At 41.6% G+C, this 20,270-nt stretch overlaps 1 protein-coding gene across 1 annotated transcript in view; it reads right to left on the reverse strand.

Annotated features, from left to right (window-relative positions):
* Positions 1 to 693: 693 nt before the first annotated feature.
* The window catches only part of dennd1b (DENN/MADD domain containing 1B), a 100,982-nt gene continuing 81,405 nt past the window's right edge, over positions 694 to 20,270 (reverse strand). The window contains exons 15-22 of the mRNA XM_079158201.1: positions 19,139 to 19,229; positions 17,843 to 17,883; positions 16,461 to 16,496; positions 15,900 to 15,956; positions 14,690 to 14,779; positions 6,391 to 6,476; positions 5,821 to 6,043; positions 694 to 5,626 (exon numbers count right to left, since the gene is read on the reverse strand). Of these exons, the coding sequence (XP_079014327.1) occupies positions 4,769 to 5,626; positions 5,821 to 6,043; positions 6,391 to 6,476; positions 14,690 to 14,779; positions 15,900 to 15,956; positions 16,461 to 16,496; positions 17,843 to 17,883; positions 19,139 to 19,229 (1,482 nt within the window). The 3' untranslated portion in view covers positions 694 to 4,768. The remainder of the gene's footprint in view (positions 5,627 to 5,820; positions 6,044 to 6,390; positions 6,477 to 14,689; positions 14,780 to 15,899; positions 15,957 to 16,460; positions 16,497 to 17,842; positions 17,884 to 19,138; positions 19,230 to 20,270) is intronic.

Consider the following 20,270-nt stretch of genomic DNA (forward strand, 5'->3'; position numbering starts at 1 on the left):
TGGTCTTTTCATGGGATTTGTTCACAGTAAGAAACATATAGAATATCACGAGACCTCTACTTAAAATGCATGAACTTAACCGTGTGTATTTACTACTGGAAAACACCTTTCTAGTTCTAGCTCGTCTTGCTGCCAGTTTTGATTTAGAATAATATACTTCAAGTCAGGTTTCAGGATAAGTTGCACTAGTCGAGAATTGTTTCTGCTAGGCTGACTTGTATGTTGTTAGAAACAAGAACCGTCTTGACTACAGTGTAATTATAAGTGTATATACCATAATTATAAATTAGTTTATTATGTTTCAACTGTGAATTTCATTTCTACCTTTAATTGATGGAAACTGTACATAGAAAGTGTGCTAGTTAATAAAGTAAATTCATTTGAGTTAATTTATCGTATGTAAGTGATCCTAGGTCTATTTAGAAACCGTGTGGTGTTAGAGAGGATTAGCATTTTTGCTTTCGTGTTTGCCAAATCAATAAGCCAATGCAATGATATTAATGATCTCACACACACAATAACAACAACGCTGCACTATTAAATAAACCAGCACTCTGTGTGACTTGTGAATACACAATACAGCACCCTGACTATAAAATGCCTTGTTTCTTTCCACATACTCTGCTTCTATCTGTTAATACAGACTCATCTCGGTATAAAAAAAAAACGAGATATATAAGCATTAAACACTATAATTTATTTTCAGTTCACAGTGCATACATTGTGTGCAGTTGTACCAAGTTACTCATCAATAGCACATTAGATTGATCTCAGTTGTTTAAGACAGTTGTTTTTCTCTGCAATGAGAACATGCAAGTGAGCACAGAATCAAAGAAATCAGTAAATGTAATACCGAAGAGTTAATCATTATGACAACACCCAAAAAGACTGAAATAAAGTTGCATACTGTAACTCGTCCAAAGTGGTCACTGTACTGAAGATGTGTTGCTTTTTGTCTTAAATGTGGAGCTCGGGGGAAGTAATGTCTTTGTAAAGTCCACAGTACCTCTGTAAACACTGCTACATAAGCCGTCACCTCCAACTCACTCCAAATTTGCAATTTCAGGACAATTATGCTTTATATTCATAAATGACTTCCCACTGTATTGTTTGCAGTTATCTTCAGTTATCACAAGCCTTCAGACATTGAAACGCAAGTCATTTCTCTGTTACTAAATTACTCAGTATTTCTTCCCACAGAACTCTTCAGTTAGATTTACAGAAGCCAGTAACCAAAGTAGAAACACATGAAATGCAAGGCAGATGACATTAACTCCACAATACCCAATGCAAGGCAGAATGAGTGTGTTGTGCCAGACCCAAAGTTATTTCCATCATTCTCGATTTGACGGAAGCGCTAAATACTGAAATAATAATTAATAACAAAAGAATACAAATAAAAAAAGTCATAGCATACAACACATACAGGTACATACATGCAGATACAACAATAAGCATTGTACCGCGTCATTCTCTGCTTATTTTGATTAGAAGGTTTCAAATGCTTCTGAACACGAGTGGCTACATCAGACATTTGTTAATATTCTCTCTATATTTCTTCTTCCAAAAATAAAATCTAAAACATTCAAATATTAGGTGTCTTTTTTTTTTTTTTTGAATCATACAGCACCAATCATATATTATCCATGTAAAATAAACTCAAGCCAGCAAAAATACACATCTATTCAGTTGAAAATAATTGTTCATCAATATGAAATCAACTAGAGAGACTCCTCTGAGAAACGTCTTTCAAAAAAACAAAAAAGAACGAACGAGCTCAGAATGAGTGTGTTTAAAAAAAAGAGAGAAAAGAAATACAAGCACACAAACAATACAAGGAATCACCTCATAGTACAATCAAAGAAAGAACCTAATTGACAAAAAGTCAAACAACCCAGAGCAATTCAAAGACGTTCTATTAAATACAGGCAGGAAGATTCCCACCGACCACCAAAGAAACACACTGAGTAACTCCAGCTGGACTGCAGCCGAAACACAAAAACAAAACAGCGATAAAAACAATGCTAGTACCCAAGTTCTTTTCAGGTCAGTTTTTAAAAAGGACCAAACCCGGTCTGTTTATATTCATAAATAGCATAATGATCAATGATCTTACTGTGAGTTACGGTGGTCTGAAAGCTTTGCATACACCTCCCTTCTATAATACTGTACCTTGTTCCGATTATACTGGGTGATACTCTTCCTGTTTAAGGCACACTACACACACCATTCTGTCATAGACACACCTCAGCTCACACACAGTTTAATAGACGGCCATGTTTATTCATTTAGGGACACATGAAGCTTACTCCTACTAGAAACTAGATCGATTGTGATTATTTTTCAAGTAGAATCGTGCATAATCATGTAATTACTGTTAAATAAAACTGACCTTTCTTTTGAAAATGTTTAAATATTTGCATAGTAAATAAGTTTTAAAGTCTTTACAATGAATAAGGCCAGAGCAGAGATTCTTCTGGAGTCTTTTTTTTCTTCTTTTTGGAATTACTAGGACTGGTTCCTGGGCTTTTAGAAGCACGCCAAAGACTTTATGAGCAAATCGTTAACGCAGAGCAGCACTCAAAAAAGTGGAGAAATAGCTGCTATTAAACTGCCACAGCGACTGGCGTCTGGCATAAATCATAAGAACAACGAACCATAAATGTAATAATCCCAACACAAGCACAGAAAAAGCTTTCTTCTTTTCTCCGGCTTTGTGGCAACGCAGAGGATGATGGGAACCCCCCCAACCTCTGGACGCTGCGTTTCTCTCCACAGGAGAGTCCGTCACAGAAATACTTCAGTCTCTGTGCGCTTTACATCCACGTCGCTACTCTCTGAGGAGAACCGTATTGCTTCATTACAGTACAATCATCAACCACCGCATTGCATTACAGTGTGTGACTCTAACCTAGAAAGGACAGAGATTGCATTTCCACCTGTGAGCAAAGAAAAGGGAGACAGACAGACAGAAAGCAAAGGAGAGCTGTGTGATAAGTCTGGTGATATCGTGCATTATTCTGATGTATTCATCCTACAAACAGGAAGTCTGTCCCCAACAAATGCACTGTTCACTTCTGTTTGAGTAACATTTGCTATAAACTACTGATCCCAGCTGTTTCAGGTCTTTTCTTTTTTACTTAAGATATATTTATGATCAATTTTGTTTTCAGTAGGAACGTGTACACAATTCATTGTTTAATAAGAAAACATAGAATATCACCAGCCTCATCTTTTAAAGTCTAAAATCTGAACCACATGAGCTCTGCAACAACTGGCAACCGTTCTAAAGATTGAGAGTGAAAGTCAGATGTGCTGAAAGTGCTATTACACAAGTAGAGACAACATGAGGAGGAAGAGTGATGATGACGATGATGATGATGATGGTGGAGAAAGAGAAAGAAGAGGACATGGGGCCTTGACACTGGCATTTTCAGATCGAACGCTGCTCTGACTTTGTTTGCTTCTCTTCAGACACACACAGAGCCAGAGAGAGGATTCTACGTCTCACTATCTGGAATGCTCATTTTAAAAACAGCAGGTTGAAGCACATCATATAAATATTAACTATTCTATTAATCCAGAGAAAAACTGTGCTGTTTGAGTACTACTAAGTGTTGTATTTATGATCTGAGCGCATCAGAGATTCTGCTCACAAAGTACCTGTATGGTATCTATAGAGTAAGACACGTGTCCATTTAAGGCACGGTGATACAAAAACAAACACTAGTATCACACAGTGTAGGGTTAGTTTCAAAAGCCAGAGTGGACTTTGCGTCTGGAAAATCCTGTCTCACCTTGTTGTTGTTGTTTTTTTGCTCAAAGGATTTGAGTACCAGGTGGTCAAGAATGTGTTAATCTACAAGTGCAAATGTAACCTGATCACGTATAATGTTTGGAACACTGAGTAAAAGACATCGTGATGTGTTGGCGGTATCATCCCTTCTTAATCCTCACAAGTACCGTTTCTTAGATCCTGAAAGTCAAGATGGTTGGCTTCTTATATACTCGATCCAAAATGTAATGTATGGGTTTCATGGCTGTTTGTCTGGTAGAACATTGTGAAACTGTTACAAGATGAAAATATACAACACATGAAAATACATGTTGTCCATGAATTTAGATGATTACAGACAGAAACACTTTGTTTTATCAGTAAAAAGATTGCACAAATCTCCTTCTTAGCAAGTCTCTGTATTTGAGTTCATGAAGTTGTATGTTCTTAAAACAAGTGAAAAATCTTGCCGCGTTTCTAAAACACAAAACAATCTCAACATTCTGGACTTCCAATTCACAGGAGAATACAGTTGTTTAAAGAAAGTAAAATACTATAAAATAAAATACCACGTTGTTGTCACTTCATCAGAGATTTTTTTACTTGTTTTTTTTAACTCATATCAATCATATTCAACCTTGTTTTTGAAATTATTTTGTGTTCAAGAAACAGGTTGACATATATTGGAAACGGGTTAAAGTATTCTTCCAACACTTGCAGGTTTTTTCACTTGTTTTAAGAAAAATAATTTAAAGACGGAGAGTTGTGCAGTGGACCAATTTCTCTCTTCCTGTTTCCTGCTCTTCAGGCTGAGACTCGGTTTGTGTCTGCCTGTTTGACATCAAATTTGTTCATAATGTTTCCTGATAGCAGAGCGCTGACATCAAAAAGATCCGGTTCTCTGAAAGTGTAGCTAGTTGTAATAGAGGAATTACAGTGAATAGATTTCAGTGGAACTTATGGCGTTTTGCAGACACCGAGTCTGTGACGTCCCTATGACTCGTCTGTGGCTTTGCTCTGGACCGGCTGGTGACTGTTGTTGCAGTGAACCTGGGAGAGCTGCAGGCTGGTGTGGAGCACTGAGCCGAGGCAACACATGGACTCAATCTCCTCGAGGAGGCCTTGATCCTGCACCACAGCTTCCCCCGAACCTTTACCCTGACCCAGGCACAGGCCGAGCCCCAGGAGCCCCTCCTTGGACACCTCTTTCTCCCACGGGACCTGCACAGCTGACGGGCTGGGCCTCGACGGGCTCCCCTGACCCTCCTGCTGGGCCTTGCTGCTTTGCCTCTGGAGGGCCTTTTCCTGGTAGTGCCTCACGGTCTCCTTGGACAGCACCTTCCTCCTCAGGATGCCGGTGGAGGCAGTCTGGTTCTGGGCCTCAGAAGGCTCCATGTTGCCTTGTGGGTCCGAGATGGTCCGAGACCGGCCCGTTGGTTCAAGAGAATAGTTTGGGTGAGAAACGGGTGCTGGAGAACTGTAGGTGTGAGAGAGAGTGTGAGAGAAAGTGGGAGACGGCGGCGTGGGCGTAACTCTATGGGACGCTGAGGGCGAGTAGGAGAAGCGGTCTTTTGGTCGTCGCCCTACAGGTAGAGGGTCATAGTTGAGCTGATGAGGGTATGACCTGGAGATGTCAGCCTCCTGGGCCGGGGGTGTATTCGTGATGATGGGCACAGCGGAAGCTGTCGCAGGTTTCTTTGTCACCTTCAGGCTGCTCTTGTTGGGCTGTCTGCGCGGGGACGGGGGGAGGTGTTTTCCGTGTACCGCCGTGTCATCCTGGCCCATATTCCAGCCGCCATCACAGCCACTCTCATCAGCAGGTGTAGATCCGCTGGGAGGTGCGGGCTTGCTCTGGAACAGCAGAAACAAGGAAATACCATTAACTTAATACCTTTATGAAGAAACACAGATCTGCCCTCTTGACGTGTGAAGGTGAAAACAACGCTTCCAGCGTTCCTCACAATGTTTAAGTGAGGTTGTAAAAGAACTTGTAAATGCTGACTGGCCCTCTCATAGCCATGTCTTCCTCTGTCTCTCTTGCGTACCGGGGCCTTGTAGTCTAAATCATCCATGGACCTGAAGAAGTCCAGGCTCTTGGCAGCGCTAAGTTTGCCTTGCTCCACAGTCGTGGTGTTCAGGGAGTCCAGGATTTCCTCCAGCAGGTTCATCTGGCCCGAGCGGGTGGAGTCGATGTCGAGCTCGAGTGAGTAGGAGTCGTCGCTGTCCTCGATGTACGAAGGGACATCCCCGCTGTCCTCTGAGGAGATCCTGAGACAGAGACAGGCAGAGTTAAACAGTGATTCGTGTATTGTTTGACAAGATAACTGTTTTTTAGCGAGCATCAAATGCTAATCAACACACAGTAATATTTCAAGTGTATACGATTTTATTGTGAATATCGCTGCGATAACCACTTCCTTTGAGTGACATTTCTGTCAACTTAAACTGTTACCAAATATGTCCACCTGGGGGCAGTATTATCATGGGTAAAAACCAAAAAGATTGAATGTGCTCAGAAAAAGAGAATTTCAACCTGCTTTTTCTTTATAAAATGAATCAGTCAACCAGCTAAAGTTCCAATATCTGGACAAGCATGCTTGAAACAAAGTACTTACTTGCTCGCACTGTCCAGCTCATCATCATCGAGCCCGTAGCCAAGATCTCGAGGGCCCATGCTCACGGGATACTTGTTGAAGTTTTGCTGTTAATGAGAACAACACAGCAAGTGGATGTAGTTAGAAAAGCAAAGCATTACATGACAAAACAATGAAAGTGGACCCGAGAGAGAGAGGGGGGGGGGGTTCGCTTTAAGATACAAGGCTTCGTGATAAACATGGAGTCAGACAGAATGGGGTGTTGTGCTGAGGTACGGCATTTCACTAAACAACGACTTGGAACCTGATAGAGAAAAGATGCAGGTCTGCGTCTGGTGGGTCCCCATAAGACACGAGCAGCAGCTTGTTTTAATGAGCCTGGACCCTTAGGGTTGAGACTAAATTTGTCAAATTTGGGTCTCGGGACAAAAATCTTTAACATCCCCTTGCAGTATTTTATCAAACTCAGCATTATTTGGGAAGTTAAAGCTACGTACACACTGGGAGGGAAGCTATGGGCTAGCTACATTAATCATTTGCATTGCGACACCAGCGCATGTGATTGTATTTGTCATTTGAGTGTTGAATGATCAGTGCGTAGTGTAGTTGTCTCACACAGTGGGTTTAATAAGCCACCTGTGTACCATATTTAATGGGTGGGTTAAAGAAGAGACAGAAGCTTTACAGAGCAGGGCAGGACTCTCCCCATGGGAGCCCAAACCTGCCCCAGGCCACCTATTAACATGCCTTCCACTCCGACGCATATGTTCCTCTCTCACTGCATGCGCATGTTCGCTTATGTTAACAATATCTCTCACTTTCTAATTTACACTCTTTCCACTCTTACCCATTTACCGTCTCACGTATTGCTGCACACCTCCTGTGTCTATTATTTTGGTAACATCTCAAACTGTCGTTCAGTCTCTTGTGTGTTTTTGTACACAAACAAGCACTCATGTGGTACAGTTAGCAGCCCCCCCCCCCCCCCCCCCCCCCCCCCCGTGTTTTTTTACACTGGCTTGGCTCCACCTCTCGAACCTCTCTGCATTTTTTCTCTTTAAACTCACGTTAGCCAATTATCAAAGCCCTACAGTGGGAAAAAGGCTCTTCACAACCCTAACAGCGAGCGGAGAACGGGTGTGTGTTTAGGGAGTGAAGTGTAGTTTGTGCGCTTGTGTTGTGGTTGTGATTTGCGAGACACAGATAGAAACACACACCAACAAAAAAAAAAACTGACACGAGAGCACAATAACTAAGGACGAAGGGAATTAATGAAAAAAGGAAGGAAGGAAATATTTAGAGGTGAGGAAAGATTCCTCAAAGCTCTAACGAATGATGGGAATGGGGGAAGGAGGGCAGTATTGGAACCGTTAACCAAGCTGGTCTTGATTAGCCGACGCAGTGCCAGCCAGACAGGCGGAATGTAACGTGTGGCTGGCCTGGCCTCATTTAGGGCCTGTGTTCGGCCAGGGAAGACACACACACCCACATATACACACTCAGTCACATACGCACCCTATTACAAAAAAAACACAAAGAGTTAAAGTGCCATTTTCTCCATAAAAGTCAGCGGAGGAGATGTGTGCAGTAGCCACTTAAGCCTCTCAGCCATCGGGCTAAACATGAACACATGTGGCGGCACTGCTGATTGGCCGAGCCGCTCGCCTTCCATGGTAGCATGGAGCTATAATGAAAGAAATTTCAGAGGGGCTCAGGCCTGGGATCCCTAAACAGCCTTTAATGGATTCCTGTGTCAGGGCAGTAAATCTGGGGCCGGGCAGACGTGCCAGCCGGCCAAAGCGGAGCGGAGATGCACCTGTGAGACACTTGGGGAGGGTGGGCTTTGGACAGAAACAACAAACACATGCACTGCATGTTCACGGTGCATTCAGTTATTTAGACCGTGCATTTGTGCAAGAGAGCGGTGTTTTTTCCGGGAAGCAGGGGCCTCTCTCTGTGTCTAGGTGTTTATTAAAGCAAGGTGAACCCAAACACAACCAGACACAGGTCATGAAGCCTGGCCCTCTGATCTCTGTTACAGCTCTGATGCCGTCTACAAAAGAAAGTTCCACAGGGAGCCGTAAATGGATGGCACCTCACTTCACGGCTTTATCAATTTGTCATTCCCTCTCTTCACTGTGACCCTCGAGTGCAGCAGTTAAGATTAGACTATTTACAACAACCAAGCATTTTACGATCGAAGGAGTGGGTTTATCACACTTTTTTTTTTTTTTTTTATTTAATGGCCAACATACTGCATTCATTTGACTGGTAATGTGAGATACGACGTATGCTTTTGTTAGTCACTTAAATATAATATCTCTGCTCCTTAAAAGCTGTTGAAATCATCAGCATCGGTTAAATCTGAGATCTAAAATTAGATGTAGTGTATGTCAATGTAAAATGACAACAAAAATATAGAGAGACTCTTCAAATGTGCTCTGAGATATTCTCAACCAAAGCTGTGACAGCTCTGCCACCTTCCCATACCTCCTCAGGCCTGACAGGACAGGGGAAAGCATCGAATAGCAGAACAACAGATTATCATACTGCTCCTTCATTAGCTTCTCGCTGTCGGCTAATGGGAAGCTAAAAGGTGAAAATGTAAAAAGTGATTCTCCCCTACATGCCTCCCCGTCTCCCATTTCCTCCCTCCATCAGTCTGCTGTCGGCGACAGATGTCACTGTTTCTGTCGGTCTGGCTCTCGCTTCCCTTCCTCTCCGCCACAAGTGCGACTGTACAGATCGCAGGGAGCGAACGAGTCAGGAGGAGATACAGCAGACGAGTCACGAAAATAATAAAAAAAATGATCGGGTTGTTTCAGTTTTGGAAGAGAGAGAAAAGCCTCGTGTTTCTTAAATCAAGGATAAGATTTGACATCTGAGCTTCTCCTCACAGTGTTATTTTCGTTTTTACCTCCAGAGAAACATTTCTTAATCATTGTAATATTACTTTGTAATCTTTTTATTTATTTTTTACTACGATCAGAGTTCCTGCGTACCTGGCTCAAGAAGTTCAAGAATCCTGATTACCACTAGTTTTGGCTTCAGACATAAAAAGCCACACATCCACTTACGAGCCTTTACAGTCACCGATTGTGAGCAAACTGAATAGAATTGTAAACGTGACCAACTTATCCTTTACTCTAACCCTTTATATCCTGGCCTTGCAATAAGCAAAGGTATGAAATATATCTAAGGGGCCTCAGATTTGATACAACAAATTTCATTTCATTTCTGTGTTTATGAGGGGAAAGTAGTCATCAGCATCTACTTTTGCAGAAACAAACTTTCCCCTCCTCTTCCCTTCCTTCCCTGCATGACCGGTTAAGCGGAACAACTATGCCTCTCTGTGACGGGGCCAAACGCTAGCGGACTTTAACAGCCAGTCTTACATTATACATTTCATATGGTGTTTCTGAGTGGGCACTGATCTCACAGCTTGGCAGTGTATGTAAAGAGATGCCGGCAAAATGCAAACAAACCTTGGGGAGAGGCAGAGCCTTTGCAGAAGTACGGCCAAGTCTGTTTAAAGAGCTGCTCACTCAGAAAAAAAAAAAAAAAAGACAAGAAAGAAAAAAGAAAAACGGCATTTGAGGCAAGATTCACTGCTCGTCTATCCAACTGGCTGTTGCTGAAAGCCCGCTTCCCTTTCGCTTGAAAAAGGAGGCATATAAGAGAAGGAAAATGTGAATTATGCTCATTCTGTTGGACTAAACTCATCCAGTAAGATCACCTGGTGTCTTTCTGTGAATGGCTGCAGTGCAGTACTTTGAAGGTGCCAGGAGATGGCACTTTGGGTTCAGCGAGGAAGTCAGTTGGTCTCTGAAGTGGGGACAAACTAAATGAAATGGAGACTACAAACGCATACAAATAACCACGCGCACGCACACACACACACACACACCTCAATGGACAGAGCAACTGTACTTAAAGCTCATTGTAATGCATTCTAACCATTCATCTAACAATATTAATCTTATAATAAATATTATGAGCATATTTGAGCTATTTTCCATTTACAATAACAGCAAAAATGTCATTGTTATGAATTATAACACACACACACACACACACACACACACTGTATGCTCTATAATCTACAGTACATGAATAGGCTGTGAAATAGTTATTAGCTATTCAGTTTACTCAAAAAGTATTGCTTTAGCATATTGTTCATATTATAGCATTTTCAATCATGTACTGAATACAACGCACACACACACACACACACACTGTCTATGTAAGGCTTTATGAGCAATAATTCAAGTTAAGTGTATTGTACTAAAAATAAATATTATTAGTAGAAGCATGTTTAACTCAAAGACAGATGATCCTGAAATCATAACCACACAAATACAGTCAGTGCACATACGTGTCCAGTGGCCATGAACACATGAGCTGTCTCCCACTGATCGAGCACACAAACATCCACCCATGCATACACACGCACACACACACACACACACACACACACACACTGAAGTATCCATGTGACTTTGTTCCTCTGTTTTACATCTTTGTCAGCTCCCTGATTCCCCTCCGCCCTAAGCGATGTGGTGTTTTCCGGGCTGGCACCTCTCCTGCCTCACCAGGTGAAGAGTCCAGAGCCTGAGGCTGAGCCGGGCCACAGGCCTGCTGGCTGTCATTGTCCATAACACTGACCCAACCTCTCCTCTCCTCTCCTCTCCTCTCCTCTCCTCTCCTCTCCTCTCTCAACAGCTGTCATTGTGTTGTCTCCAACCTGAGGCAAGCTGCTAAATGCATGCGTGTTTGTGTACATGCAGTACACACAATCAAAACCATGCTCATGTACAAAAGGGCTGAGGTACAGACACGCACTCTCTGTTTGCAGATGCTCACAGCACAATACCACATAAAACACACACACACACACACACACACACACACACACACACACACACACACACACACACACACACACACACACACACACACACACACACACACACACACACACACACACACACACACACACACACACACACACACACACACATACCAGATATACAGAATCTCAAAAACAGATGTGGCACTCACACAGAAAACCATACAGGAGCCAGAACAATGGTTGTTGTTTGTTGTATCAGACAAGGAGTCAGCGGTCCAATTCAGTCTTGTTTTTGTGAAACGAAAGGATTACTCCTACATTCTTAATCAACAAGCTCACCAAACACTGCGAATCACCCACATTGCCAGATACGGCTGAAATATGTGCGCAAATGACAGCAGCACTTTCACTTTGGTAATCAAATAGAATAAGAATTTCATAACTCTGATTATTTTTTGCTATGATTAATTAAAAGAAAGCTACTCCAGGATCATGCATTTCATTTCAAGGACAGCCATAGAGGAGTTTGCAAAAAAAAAGGGAAGATGAATGCTAAAAATGTTTCAGGCTTCTTCTTTCATACAGGAAGATGGAATGTCTTTAATCAGATCACCATCATCATGTTTGGAGCGCCAGATGACAAAATATGTCTGAATTTATAATGGCAGGTGAATGAGCCTTTGTTGGTCACTTGGTCAGAGGTATGGATGTGTGAGAAGGACAAGGGAGTGGGTTTATGAGTGTTTGTACTGTAGCTAAGGACACAAGGCAAAAATGCGTCCTAAAGGCAAATTAAAAAATTTAAAAAATCTGTTTATGAAGCGAGTTTCCTTTCACTTAGGCATTAATACGGTTCAATAAGCAGCGCCATTCTACTATCTTTAATATACACTCAAGTTGCCAGTTTATTAGGCACACCTACAGTAGCTAAAACTAATGGAGTACTACCTTAAAGAAGGTTTTAATGTTCAGTTTTTGTTGAACTTTAAGAACTGAAGAGAGGTGCTGATTCAGCTTGATGGTCAGTTTGGAGGCTGGTTTTTTGTCGTGCTGTGTTGTGACGTGTTTCTAAAAATGAGTCTGAGGTCACTGATAAAATTGGGGTACAATATCAATTCAAGAAAAGTTAAATATATTTATATTAGGATTGAAAGATGAATTGCATGGATGGACAGACAGGACAGAGATGGAGTGTGACATATTTTAAGGAATAAGCGTCGAGGAATAAGAGTTGGTCCTGCTATAGGTGTCTGTGTGTGGGCACAAGAGGCAGGGGAGGTATGAGGGGGTAAAGGAAGGTTTTCTATTTTTTTTCACCTTACTTAACCTTTATTTAACCAGGTTAGTCCCATTGAGAGCAATTTCCCGTGCAAGGAACACCTGGTCAAGACAGCTGTGGGCAGAACACAGTATCAAGATTTCACGGGCAGCAATTTAATACAAAAAACAGATAGAAAGGAAGGAGGAGGGACGATAAGAGGGGGTAAGAGCAATTTTCCTCCAAGATTCTTTTGAACTGTAACTGAAATGTAAATACGGTGTGCTTTAAACAGTCAGGTGAAAGTAAATAAATGGCTAGCATTAAGAAAAATAAAAACCTAAAAAAAAGAGTCTTTATGGAATTCTGTACTTGCCAAATGATTTTCCAGTGGTATTCCACAAACAAAAAACATTATTTCTGAACTGGACATGAACATCTTTTTGTGAAAGAATTTGTTATTTTTTGAGCTTCCATTTTGAGTTTCTAAGTAACGTGTTTTAATGTGTTTATAAGGACGTAAACCAAGCTAATGCGACTATCTTGGAAAAACAACAACACAGTTTTGAACTGTTTTGAAGAGTTTCAATCTTTCAGGGGTTACTGCACACTGACGGGCCATAAATGATCAAGGCTTTCTTGGCTTCTCAATTTTCAGTCTTAGTTTCAGTAGACAGAACGTCAGCGTGCACTCTCTTACTGGGGTTTATGTCTTTAATATGTAAGCGTCCGGGAAACATACTAGTAAACTGTACTTGAGCTAAACGGTAGAAGTAAATATACAAAGTTAATGTGAAACGAGACGAAAATTACATTGTGTATGGCTGAAGAGAAACTGATGGACTAAATATCTAAACACAAACACACAAAATCAGTGCTGTGGGACATGTGTCCTGTGCGTCCCTCCTCCAGTGGTCTCCAGGGACCCGTTACTGTGGCAATGAACAGGCCTCAATAGCAGGGACAGGGGTGTGAGAGTGTGTATATCCTGAAGACAGTGTGTATGCTTGTTTGTGGGTGTGTGTGCACATCAATTGCATGTTAACTGTTAATCTGTGTGTGTGTGTGTGTGTGTCGGGCTGGCCCGTCTTTGTGTGTGTGCTTGCTGGGGGGAGGGTGTCCGAGGAGGCCTTTAGAAAAGCCCTAATTGCCGTTCCTCTCCTCTCCCCGGCCGTCACACCTTCCTCTGCGCTAAGACTTTCCAGCCTCATCTCACGCACACGCACGCACACACACACACACACACACACACGAAACACAACGCTAAGTAGAGACGGCACAACCTCTCCTAATCAAACTCTTATATGACTGTGACCAAAATGTCAGTGTGTGCATGCAGGGATGTTTTTTTGTGTGTATTTTTAAGACAGAATTGGCAGTCAACTTGGTATTTTTTTTCATTTAGCCAAAATAAGAGGAAAAGCTCCAGCTGAGAGTACAGAGGTATAGATATTAGGTGGAAGATTTAACTAGTAACCTGAGGCTGTATGCATGCTTTTAATACTGTACTTAAGTGTGCAATTTTAATTACGTTAAACTAAACTTCCTTCACCAAGAACTATATATGTCCACGTTTTCATTCACACTACAGTCTCTTCTTATTTTCTAACGTTTTTACCTCTCTTGATAAATTTATGGATGAATGTGTATTTTGTGAGCGTGCACGTGTTTGCACATTGTATGCCAGCTCTGCACGAACACACACACACACACACACACACACACACACACACACACACACACACACAAGTGCTATCCACTTATGGGGCACAAGCAAATTCTTCAGAGGAAATGCTGACCAGCAGATGAGTTGCTTCTACTGTCCGTGTTGTTCAGAGAAAAACACTGAATGTACAACATGAGTGCGTTGAAAGAAAAAAAATTGCTTATCATTACATTTGGCACCCTGACAAACTACTGTACTTCCAAGAGCTGTTTCAAGAGAGAGAGAGAGAGAGAGAGAGAGAAAGTAGGGGGAGAAAGAAAGACAGGAGGATGGAGATAAAAAAGAGAGAGTGGGGATGAAGAGAGAAAGAAAGACAGAAATGAGAACAAAAAGTGGACGGAAAGAGCACAGAAGTGGAAGACAGCATCCATGTCGATCAAATGAAAACTGAGCTCTCGTATGATCAGTCAGTGTACATGTAGTTAACTTATTTACTGATGTGTATCTGTGTGTGTGTGTGTGTGTGTGTGTGTGTGTGTCATACCCGTCTCATCTTCTGCAGTCTCCTTGGAGACAGGCTCTTGGTGCTGGTGGGAGACCCCTCACAGACCATCACCCCCTCTTCTTCTTCTTCCTGAGAGAGAAATGAAATGAATGTAAATGTAAAATGATCTGTGTTCCTCCTGTTACTGCAAAATACTCGGTAGCGCACCAAATCTGCCCCTAAAAATAGTCCCTTACAAACGCACCATATATTTGTGTTTGGATAACGTTTGCTCGGCTGTTTCAGTAAATCACTGAAACAATTAAAGTATATACTCATGACCCGTCTTTCAAAAGAAAGATCTTCAGTAAGAACAAATGAGTTTGGGTCTCTGAGCCACGGACATGGTATCACAGTTGGAAAACATAGAGAGAAGAAGTAACGCATTGGTGGTTTCGGTCTTTTAATGGGATGTTTTGGATAATAGCACATATATTTATCATCACCAGCCTAATCCTTTAAAACATTCTCTACAAGGTTAAAACAATTATATTCAAGGTAACCCCGACTTCATTTCAATATGTTTGTGCATTGGGGTCCTTGTTTAGACATCTGTGGCTGGCAGCAACATAAATGCACTGCAGATTAAGTGGGATCCTGAGAAAGTCAAATTAATTCATTTGTGTATTTGAGAATTAATTCATGAACGCACAGGAAATCTGTTTCACCTCAAATCAAATAGATTTCAAAACCTCTACCTTCCTCTACTGTGTGTGTGTGTGTGTGTGTGTGTGTGTACACACACATGCAGAACACTGCAAACTCCTCATGCTCTTCATCAGTGCCCCCTCTGCTCAGTTTCCCACTGACAGATCAAACTGCTATTGCCTTATCAAATCCATCAGGCTTATGGAAACATACACCTCGTTACATTAGCTTTGAGGAAATCACAGGCTCACTGATGAAATATGCAGACAATAAAAGAGAAAGAGGGGCCGGGGCCTGGATGACATGACAGGCCATAGCCAGAGGGGCGTTGGTTAAAAATGTACAGCCCTGAACAAAGCGCTAAGCAGGCTTCAACAGTCATTAAAGAGGCCTGCGTCAGAATCACACACTCCATGTAAAGCAGCCTTCCTGTCTGTTTCTATGAGGGGGTGTGTGTGTCTACTGTATCTGTGTGCTCTCAGAGCAGAATCACGTGTGCACACGCAATTTCTACGAGCGTGTGCATGCATGTCAGGGAGGTGTGAAGGTCCGTGCTGCTCACCCTTGCTTTAAGTCGGCCCTTAATGTCTCGGATGCCCCTCTTGGCATGACTCTTGGCCTAGGATGAAAAACAACGCACACACACACACACACACACACGCACACACACGCACACACACACACACACACACACACAGAGATTACTAATCAAAACATGTTGCATTAACATTCTGTTCTGGTTTCGTGTAACATCACGAGAAGCTTTGATCCCTGCGGCAAAAACACAGAGACAAAAGGCTGGATGAGAGAGAATCGCACACTAACAGAAGGCGATAACATGAAAGGGCACCCTGACCACCTATTGAACAGCACATAACGACATGGTGCTGCTCATCAAACGCAGACTACAAAACTCCCATTCCTTCCACCGTCAATTACCAAACAGACAGCTTCTCAAATTCATTTGCTGTATATTTTTGGCAAACTGATTTAGTTTCACAAAACAACCGGCAAAATGTCTATTTCAGTGGCGTTTTAAGGACTCGATGTTTCGAGTCATGTACATAAAGAAGAAACATTGCATTAAGCTACATTTATTTGACCGTTTTGAAGAAGAACGTACTTTAGTCACCGCTGTGTTGAGAAGCGCTCCTCCTCTCTGTAATAGACACAGAACATTATTAGTAAGTCACTTTGGGTGAGTTTCCACACATACAGATTCCTTTTAAAATATCAAATATTCATATTATGCACACAGCATGCAATCATATCGTGGTGATCGAATTCCAGCATAAATGGCTCAGAGCAAGCTGCATTGCAGTTTGATTATTGCATACATTTATGTCATACTGTGGAGAACAGTATCCTTATCAATAGCATGAGGATTATTTCTACCATATCATTTGACTCCCACAGTAGTCACAAAGGACTCATTTTCAATATCAAACACAACCAAAACTCCCTGTGCAGCTGTAAATAGTATTGTAATGCAACTTTCATATACAACTGGTGACAGCTGGCAAAGTATCATATCGCTGAGCCATGATAAACTGCATGATTCAAAGCATTCAGGAGGTTTTTATTTAGAAGCAGCCTAAAACAGCGATGGAAGGGACTGTGCGTGATTGATTTCTACTTTGAGTTCTGCAGACTGACATCATGGCACCCAATATCTCTCGGTGCCTGTCTTCTTCTCTCTCTCTCTCTCTCTCAGAGTTGCTGCATCTCTCCTCTGGCGTCTCGCTCTTCTTCTCTGTTTGGTCTTTAGTGTAAGCACAAAGCGTCGGCTAAACGGCTAAACAGAGTAAATGGCAGACAGCGTTTTAGAAGTCGGCAAAGGGAGAAGAGGAGAGAGGCCGAGGTGAAGGCCCCTCTTATAGATCCCTGTCAGTCAGGAAATGTGAACTTTAACAAATCTTTGAAGAGCACTCTAGAGAACTAATTCAGCCTTAGCTGACGGCGTGGGGAGAGAGGGAGGGGGGAGAGAGAGGTACTCTGTGTGAGAGAGAGAGAGAGAGAGAGAGAGAGAGAGAGGGAGACAGAGGGGGGGGGGGCTGTGACAGAGATGAAAAGAGGGAGAAAGAGAAAGGAAGAGAAAGTGAGAGAGAGAGAGAAGGGGAGCAAAGAAGAGGAGAAAAGAGACAGGAGATGAAGAAGGAGGGAGAGATCTATGTTCTTGGGTCGGTTCAGCAGAGTAACGCCTGTGTTTGCTGCCAGATCAACATGTCATGTCGGAGGACGTCTTGTCACGTCAAATCACTTCTGTCTCCCTCCCTGTCTGTCTGTCTCCACTGTCCTGCTGCACGCGCCGCTTCACACACCGAGCTGCACTCGAGCTGGATCTGTACATTCAGGCGGCCCCTTCATTCCAAAAGCAACACCAGGACTTCAAACGCTGACTTGTGTCAATCACACTTTCAATTAAATATAACTCGGGAATGAAATGAGTGAAATAGCCATAGATAAAAGCATTTAGATACGATATGCAGGACATTCTGTGAATACCTTCACAGTGTGCATCCATTGCTGGTAAGACCTTGAATTACCTGGAGGGATGTATAAAACACAGAGAACATGAATTAATCATTTTTGCACTCGATAGCATTGTATTAACATTGCAAAGCAAAGGTAACTATGTATATTACACTGTGACACATAGTCTCATAGCTACACACACTCGCACATTACCGAGCATTTAAAAAAAATGTGTTGAATATAACTACATTTAGTGCTATAAGGCTTTGTACTGGTCTGTTTTTTTCTTTTGTCCCTTTTGTTACAGAGTCAATAATAAATACTGTTGAATATAACATTAGTGTGAGCAACTGGATGTAACAGACATTGTGCATGCAGAGTGGAGGACTGCTTTACGGTGTCCGGGGCTCTGAGATGTTTACAGAACAGAATTACTGACGACAGTGTGTGTGTGTGTGTTTGGGATCAGAATTCAAAAGCCCAATAATATGATGGATATTTAGCTGCAACATCTGGATGGCATTTCTTTTTTCTTGTCATGTAAATAAGACTCAAACCTGAAGTGATGTGATCAAAATCATATAATTTGTGTGAGCGCTCCGATGGGATTTCAAACCTCTGATGTCTCGTGCTCAGTCTCCACATGTAACAATGCTCAATCCTGCCAAAACAATACTAATTCTTTCGTCAATCTTCTTTTGTCACATTCAATCACATTAACCAGTAACCTTTGTATCAGTTCCAATTTGTTTTTTTTTACAACAAATGACAATCAAGATACATGTCAAATATAAAAAAATAAAAATGTACCTTTTTTTTTAAATTTTTTTTTACAGTTTTTAGATTGGCCAAGAGTCACTTGAAGCCATTTTGTTGTAGTTTTTAAATCGATAAGAAAGACAATACAGTTCATTGGTGCATTAGTATTTGAAAGTGTATTATGTGGTCATGAGAGATTTAACAGCAGCCTTCAAACGTCACTCAAAGAATAACAAGTTCAGGACCAGAAATGTTATAAAATGTATACTTGGACACTACAGTGTACTATATAACTACCATCTATTTAATTGGTTTATCATTGTTTTTAGAAGACTTTTGGTAACTTCAATTGTTTTAGAGTTTTGAGAGCAAGATACATTCTATTTGGGGAGTGAAAGGCTCTTAATGCCTTTGCTTTTAATTTTCCTAACTTTAAAGATGTCTACTTGTTTTGTTCACTGCTTTCACTGTACATCATACTATAGCACAATAACTACAGCCCACTGCATGAAATATGGCAAATAAATATAATGTGGCTAATTGATAGACAGGTCTAGCACCACTCACTTCCACAGAAGCCCCCCTCTGTGATCTCCTCTTCAAACACGTCGGAGAAGCCGCGGCCTGCGTTCAATTTGGCCAGCCGTCCGTCGATGAACTACAACCATAAATTACAACGTGCTTATTAAAGAAGGGAGGGGGAGGTGGTGGTGGACACACTTAAACAGATACAAAACACATACACACAGATTCAAACACTCAGGCCGCAGTGGGGTGTTATTAATCCTACCTGACAGAAACTACATCCCAAGATTAGGTGGGTTGCAGGTAATAAGGATTTGGTAATGTGGAGCAGGTGAGGGATTAGGGCAGCAGACTACATGCTGCACACTGTCTGAGACATGAGGAAGTTTCATTTCCTCCCTTTGTAACATGGAGCGCATAAAACTCCATCTCATAAATACTGACCTAACAGCCAAGACAGCTACACATTTCAAAACCTCCACAGACACAAACTCACGTAAATATGTTATGCAAATACAAGCGGTCACACATGTACCTCAACATTTGTGATTAAAACAATAAAAAATTAACGGCATTCTTTAGACATTAAAGCATGAGAAACAACTAGTTTTACAGGCCACGACCAAATAAAACCAAGTGGAAGGGAAAAGACATAAAACCAAAATGGTGTCAATCAATCGTTTTTAACACATTTCTTATCATTTTTGGGCCCTTATAAAAGCTCTGCTGCCTCCTCCATACAGTTTACAGGCTCAGTTGACCGTCATCGTTTTTGCAGGAAAAACAATCTAACTGTATATCATCTTTTTAAATACTGAACATGAAGAAAATCTCTAAAACAATTATGTGAATGTAGATCACTCAGTCACACATATGGTGCGCTGTTTTCTATTAGCTAAATCAAACCACATTGACCCCCAAGTTGCTGTTAGTTTCCTGTCCCATCGCTTATAATATCAGCAAATCACTGGGTGGAAATAATACGTTCCAGTCAAATCCTTGGGCTAATGTTGGCAAGTTTCTAGTGTTAAAAAAAAAAAAAAAGCCAGCTGCAGCTCTTATATTTTATTTTCAAGATGTGGGGCCAAGTCGTGAAAACTACTTTCTACCAGTTTCAGTGTGTATATTTATTTAGCTAAATCTTTGGTGTCCAACCTTAAACTAGGATCTATCT

The sequence above is a fragment of the Pholis gunnellus genome, assembly GCF_910591455.1.
Source record: "Pholis gunnellus genome assembly, chromosome: 4".
In the NCBI taxonomy this organism is placed as follows: domain Eukaryota; kingdom Metazoa; phylum Chordata; class Actinopteri; order Perciformes; family Pholidae; genus Pholis; species Pholis gunnellus.